The sequence below is a fragment of the Pseudochaenichthys georgianus genome, chromosome 10, assembly GCF_902827115.2.
Source record: "Pseudochaenichthys georgianus chromosome 10, fPseGeo1.2, whole genome shotgun sequence".
Classification (NCBI taxonomy): Eukaryota; Metazoa; Chordata; class Actinopteri; order Perciformes; family Channichthyidae; genus Pseudochaenichthys; species Pseudochaenichthys georgianus.
The window spans coordinates 32,522,354-32,528,353 of record NC_047512.1 but is presented as its reverse complement, the minus strand read 5'-3'; the positions used below and the strand labels follow the sequence as shown (position 1 = coordinate 32,528,353).

The window sequence follows — 6,000 nt, the reverse complement described above, 5'->3', positions numbered from 1 at the left end:
GCTAGAAATGTTTGGTTCTAAAAACATTCTGAGAATGTTACTTTCATTGTTCTAGGAATGTTTTCAGCGGGAAGTTTTCTTTTGGTTCCCAGAACGTTCTTCTGAAAGGTAGGATAACGTTCTTTAAAAACATTCTTAAAATGTTTGGTGATAACCTTCTTAAAATGTTTTTGATAACATTGTTAGAACATTATGCCCTACTATAATTAAAACTTTTTCAGCAGAAGCTTTTCTTTTGGTTCCCAGAACGTTCTTCTGAAAGGTAGGATAACGTTCTTTAAAAACATTCCTAAAATGTTTTTGATAACATTGTTAGAACATTATGCCCTACTGTTCTTAAAATGTTTTCAGCTGCAATTTAGATTTGTTTATGTTGCCAGAATGTTATTATTTTAGAGAAGGATAATATAGTTTATGTTAAAACATTATGCAAATGTTCTGTGGTACCAATTTAGTAAAATATTTTTACATTATTAAAACAAAGACATAATATTCCTGTAATTGTTCAACTCAAAATTCCTGGGTAAGTGGACTGACCACTGTGGTCATTAGGATGATTATGATAGTTTACTTAACTATTGGAATTTGACTATTAACACATGTAAAAGGATGACTCGGAATCAGCTGGTGAAAGTAACATTTGTTTATTAGAAAAGGGGAGCTGGGAGTGGAGGTTGGTTATGGCGGCAGTGGGAAACAGTTGTTCCAGGGTGGAGAGGCCTGGCTGGTCTTGGGAGTGTGGAAGGCCTTGGATTCCTCCTGGGAGAGACATACAAATGAGTGTCAGGCAAAGTTGTCAAAGAATATGCTGGTAAAAAGCTAGAGCGGCACGCAACAAACCGTTCACAGCAACAATCCAGCAGGGAATGAGTGCAGGCTGCAGGGTTTCATAGTGTGGCTGATGAGCAGGTTGCAGGTGTGGTTGATTGGAGATTGCTCCCAGCCGTCGAGCAGACCAGCAGGCAGAGAGAGAGACACACAGTAGAAACAAACACATACAAACACTAACAGGGGTTTCAGGGACGGGCAGTGACAGTCGGTCCATTCCTCTATATGTCTGTCGGTCTCAAATCTAAAGGGTGCAATAACGATTTGTATCCAATATGCATAAACAGCGGACACTGTTTATACGTAGCTCTCACAAACCACACACGGCCAGATAGCTTATCTAACAGATAGAACCTACATACGAGACACAACCTATAGTCAGAAAAAAGTGTGATTATTTTCTGATATTTTACACAAATGATATTATGAATACTGTGGGCCTTCATACCTTAGTGTGATTATAAGTGCATGTGAGTGAATATTGGCATGCATAAATTCGTTTTTATACGTCCTATTCATTGTCTCAATGCGCTCATACATCTTAAAGTTATCTCCAAACATGTTAAGAATGTTTTAAGATAAAGTTATCCTACCTTTCAGAAGAACATTCTGGGAACCAAAATAAAACGTCCCGCTGAAAACGTTTTAAGAACAGTAGGGCATAATGTTCTAACAAGGTTATCAAAAACATCTTAAGAAGGTTATCACCAAACATTTCCAGAATGTTTTTAAAGAACGTTATCCCACCTTTCAGAAGAACATTCTGGGAACCAAAATAAAACGTCCCGCTGAAAACATTCCAAGAACAACGAATGGTAACAAACATTTCTAGCTGGGAACTCACACATGCCACCGTAAACATGCAATATCTTCTTACAGTTTATCATGAATTACGTGCTTGTTTGTTTTTTTTAAAAGGAAAATATGATGACATCAGATTTTTTTTAAACATCCTTTTCAAACAAATGCAACAAGTTTGTCGGGGGACATCTTACTTCTTCCTTCTCTCTGTCTATACCTGTGTACTCTCATGTTCCGATTAACCCAGCTTCCCCACATTTCTTTCTTTTTGGTGTCTATATACGCCGGGATCCGGAGTCATGGATGATCCTGCGGTCCTGTGTCCTGGATCACGAGCCCTGGATCTTGAGTCGTGGCTGTGGTCCTGGATCATAGGTCCTAGATGGGTATCCTCGTGGATTCATCTTCCTATTATACACACATGCATTTCCAAACATTTGGACTACCTATGTTGCAAATGTATTATCTTTTCAATTTACACACGGCATCTATTGCACGTCTGTCCGTCCTGGGAGAGGGATCCCTCCTCTGTTGCTCTCCCTAAGGTTTCTCCCATTTTTCTCTTTAAACTGGGTTTTCTCTGGAAGTTTTTCCTTGTACGATGTGAGGGTCTAAGGACAGAGGGTGTCGTATTGTCATACTGATATTCTGTACACACTGTGAAGTCCACTGAGACAAATGTAACATTTGTGATATTGGGCTATATAAATAAACATTGATTGATTGAAGTTTGTTTTTTAAAGTGCTCTAGAAATAAATCTGATGTTGACCATGACCGTGTTAATATTTGCCATTACAGGAACGTTTTATAAAGAAAGAATAACATCCTGAAAGCATTTTCAGAATGTTTCTTGGAGAATGTTCTTCATTTGTTATCATGTAACATTGAGGGAAAGTTTTATAAAGAACATCTTTAATGTGTTACCCAACAACGTCCAAAACACATCCTTAGAATGTTGCAGGCAAAACGTTCCACCTTTGTAAACATATCACATTAAAGGAACGTTTTATAAAAAAAACTTTCTGTCATCTCAGGCCTCAATAACATCCTGAAAACATCCTCTGAATGTTGCAGTTAAAACGTTATGTCTTAGTTAACCTTAAACCTTATAGGAACATTGAAAAAATAAACATCCTAAAAAGGTTCTTTGAACATCAGATTAAAACGTTTCTTTAAAACCTTATTAGAACCAATAGGTAACGTTGGCCAAAGTTGTGAGAACGTTCCCCGCTAGCTGGGCATTGTGATTTTGGGGAAACCCTCAGCAGTTGGCCAGAAGAATCACTTTTTAACTATTAACTATCACTATATGTGTGATATTATAATCCTTTTAGTTATTCTCTCCTTGTCAGAGCCAGCCTTCAATCGTGGGATTTAGGTATGTCGACTGGGAAAGCTGGACACGTTTTAATCTGTATTTTATAATACTGAACTTTTACCCCAGAAGTGTTTTTTTGTTGCTAAATCTCTCTAAAAAGGTCAAATTTCACTTGTTTTGCATCAATCTTGATACAGGGTACTTATTATATGTTTTAGTTTGGATTCCTAAAGCTTTTAGTCTACCATCCCATCATTCAAGGGTGGTTTGCACTATGTCATTCTTTTTTTTAGACGGACACAATAATTTACATTTTTTTACTGTGTTCAATCTGAATTTACTTTAAAATAAAAACATCTATATTGATTCTGACACTTCTACATCCAACTGACAGATGTAACCTTGCTTTGAGAAAAAAGATTATTAATTTAACCCTTTTAGAAGGGAAGATATGGTCATTTGTTCTGGGAATGTCATTTTCGAGCCTGAGACCTGAAAAACAGGCTAAAAGTTGTATTTATCATCGGAATTTGGCGAAAGTTTAATATTCTAAAAACCAAGACTATGTTTATTTGAAATCAGATGAAAACAAACTGTCACGGACCCTGCCGTGTTATCTATGATTACTATACGCTTTTCATTCATAATTTCACTGGGAGGGAGGGGTGACATTCCCCTTATTGTGGAATAAGTGTAATGCAGAGACAGGCTGTCTTTATTACATTACATGTCACTTGTTAGACGCTTTTATCCAAAGCGATTTACATACTCAATACTGTGGGCAATCCAGGAGCAATTTTGGGTGAAGTGTCTTGCAGGCACACAACGACATGCTGACTGCAGTGGGGTTTGAACCTGTGACCACCTGATCCAAATATACTGCATCCACATGATGGCAGTGTGAGTCTGCGTCTGTGTGCGTTCCCCCGTGTGCGTGAATCTGCGTGGGAGTTCCTTGTTTCGCCATTCCGGGGTGTTGCCAACTGACGGAGAGAGGCGTCCTGGAAAGGCAGAGCCTGCTCGTCTCTCCTCACTCCAAGGCATCTCAGAGTCTCCTCCACTACACATTACCCAACGTGAAGACACACAAATAACACATTTGGGATCCAAGCATGCCAACACAGCAGCTTGGTACCCGCCTATTTGTTTAAGTTTTCATCCCTGTAGCACAAGTGTGTATCATTAGCACGTTTTTTTATTTGAGTCCATCCCTTTTTTCTTATTCTAGCACCATAATAAAAGAAGCCTGTGCTTTTGAACCTATTTAACAGAAGGGGGGGGGGTATCCATAATCGGGGTCTTCCCTGCTTATTCTATTAGAATTCACCCCCTCACCAAGGCATTACCACATTTTCTAACGAGGGGGGATTTCTCCTCCTCTATGTATAGCCAGAGCTATTGTGTGACACCCTGTGCTGCATACACGCGAGCTCCATTTACGCGCTCCACGCCTAGTGGTGGTTTCGCGTTACTGAATAATAACACCCTACAGAGGCACACAACCGAGAGTGATAGAGAGAGGGAAAGGCAGGGAAGGGAGAGAGTGGAGATGAGCGTCTTGTTCCAATGAAACATCAAGAAGTGTGACAATGACAGCGAAAGCCAGACATAAAGGTAAATACGCGTAAACTGCTATCGTTGGTGTTGTGGTGCTGCTGTGGATGTGGATTGTGTCACGGGATGATGTTGCAATGTAAGCAGCGATGTAAGGCGAGAGGAGGATGCTATGGGGGACTTGTGACTCGGAGGCTGAATTATGTTTTGTTAGCTTTCTGTCTTGGTGTTAATTGACTGTAAATGCGCGTCTTTGTGGTGATCAAAGGTGGTATTAGCGATGTAGTTATATTCTCGCCAAATCTTGAGTCAGGTCATCGATAGGTTGACACGGCAGGTAGGCTGGTAACTTTGCCAGGCCGAGTGCACACCTTCAGACCCGCGAGTTTGGTTTTAATCCTCCAGGCCTATTAGATTAAATCTATTGATGTGACGTTTAAAAACCACGAGTGCTCATGGGGGATTTAAGAGTCGACGTTTTCTCTGTAAGGCCTGAATGTCAGCGGGTGATTTATGCTTCTCCCGTGCGTACCGCTGCTCCACGAAAAAGGTCTCCCTGGCTTCCCCCTCTCGCTTCCCTGGGTGTCAAATGAGAGAGAAAATGTGAAGGCAGGGATGCTGCGTATACCCGTGCACATCCAGCCGGCTGACGACCATGCCTACTGCTCTAATGGTGTTATTGTCTCACCGGATCATGCAATATTGAATGTGTATGAGAGGGTCTGTTTCAGGCGTTTTACGCGTGGGCGGCTGTAGTCTATATGGGGGAGGCGAAGAGGGGGACCGCTCGGGTTATGATCCGCGGAGCTTGCACAGATTGCCGTGCTTATCGGGTCACAACAAGGCACACGCACACATGCCACAGTCACATGCGACGGTGCATGTCTCCCCCACTGGCTCCCCCCTTAATAAACTCTCAAGGTCTCTCTGCCGGAAGAAGCGGAACTGACAGTTGGATGCGTCTCTCGGGCATGCCCCGGTATTCCGTGTGTGCGTCGTGCCTTGGAAGGGGCTGGGGGGCAAGCGGGGGCTCTTGCAGTTTTTGCACGTACGACTTCTGTACTGCATGTGTTCGTGCCTATAGCCAGTGTGTGTTAAACTGCATGTATGGTATAGTGCAGCGACGGTGCTACGAAATCTGGATTCCCTTAAATTAACTGACTACGATTCAATTAACACTCCCCCCCATGCATCCACTAGTTATCTGCCTTACCCCACAACTCCGTAGCTTCCCCCTCACATATTATATATTATTTTACTAATCTTTATTTCTGTGTGCACGTGTGTTGTAATGCAGCTGGGCTACTGAAGCTCAGCTGCCTCAACCCTGGAACAAACTAAACAGCCTCCTCATGCATCATCCATCACACACACACACACACACACACACACACACACACACACACACACACACACACACACACACACACACACACACACACACACACACACACACACACACACACACACACACACACACACACACACACAAATGCAC

The 6,000-nt window shown here is 41.8% G+C and overlaps 1 protein-coding gene across 2 annotated transcripts in view; it reads left to right on the top strand.

The window, feature by feature from the left end:
• Positions 1–4,381: 4,381 nt before the first annotated feature.
• The window catches only part of ppp3cb (protein phosphatase 3, catalytic subunit, beta isozyme), a 37,276-nt gene continuing 35,657 nt past the window's right edge, over positions 4,382–6,000 (top strand). Inside the window, exon 1 of one of the 2 annotated variants that reach the window (XM_034093520.2) lies at positions 4,382–4,562. In XM_034093520.2, the coding sequence (XP_033949411.1) occupies positions 4,538–4,562 (25 nt within the window). In that variant the 5' untranslated portion in view covers positions 4,382–4,537. The remainder of the gene's footprint in view (positions 4,563–6,000) is intronic. The other variant, XM_034093522.2, reaches the window with a different exon arrangement.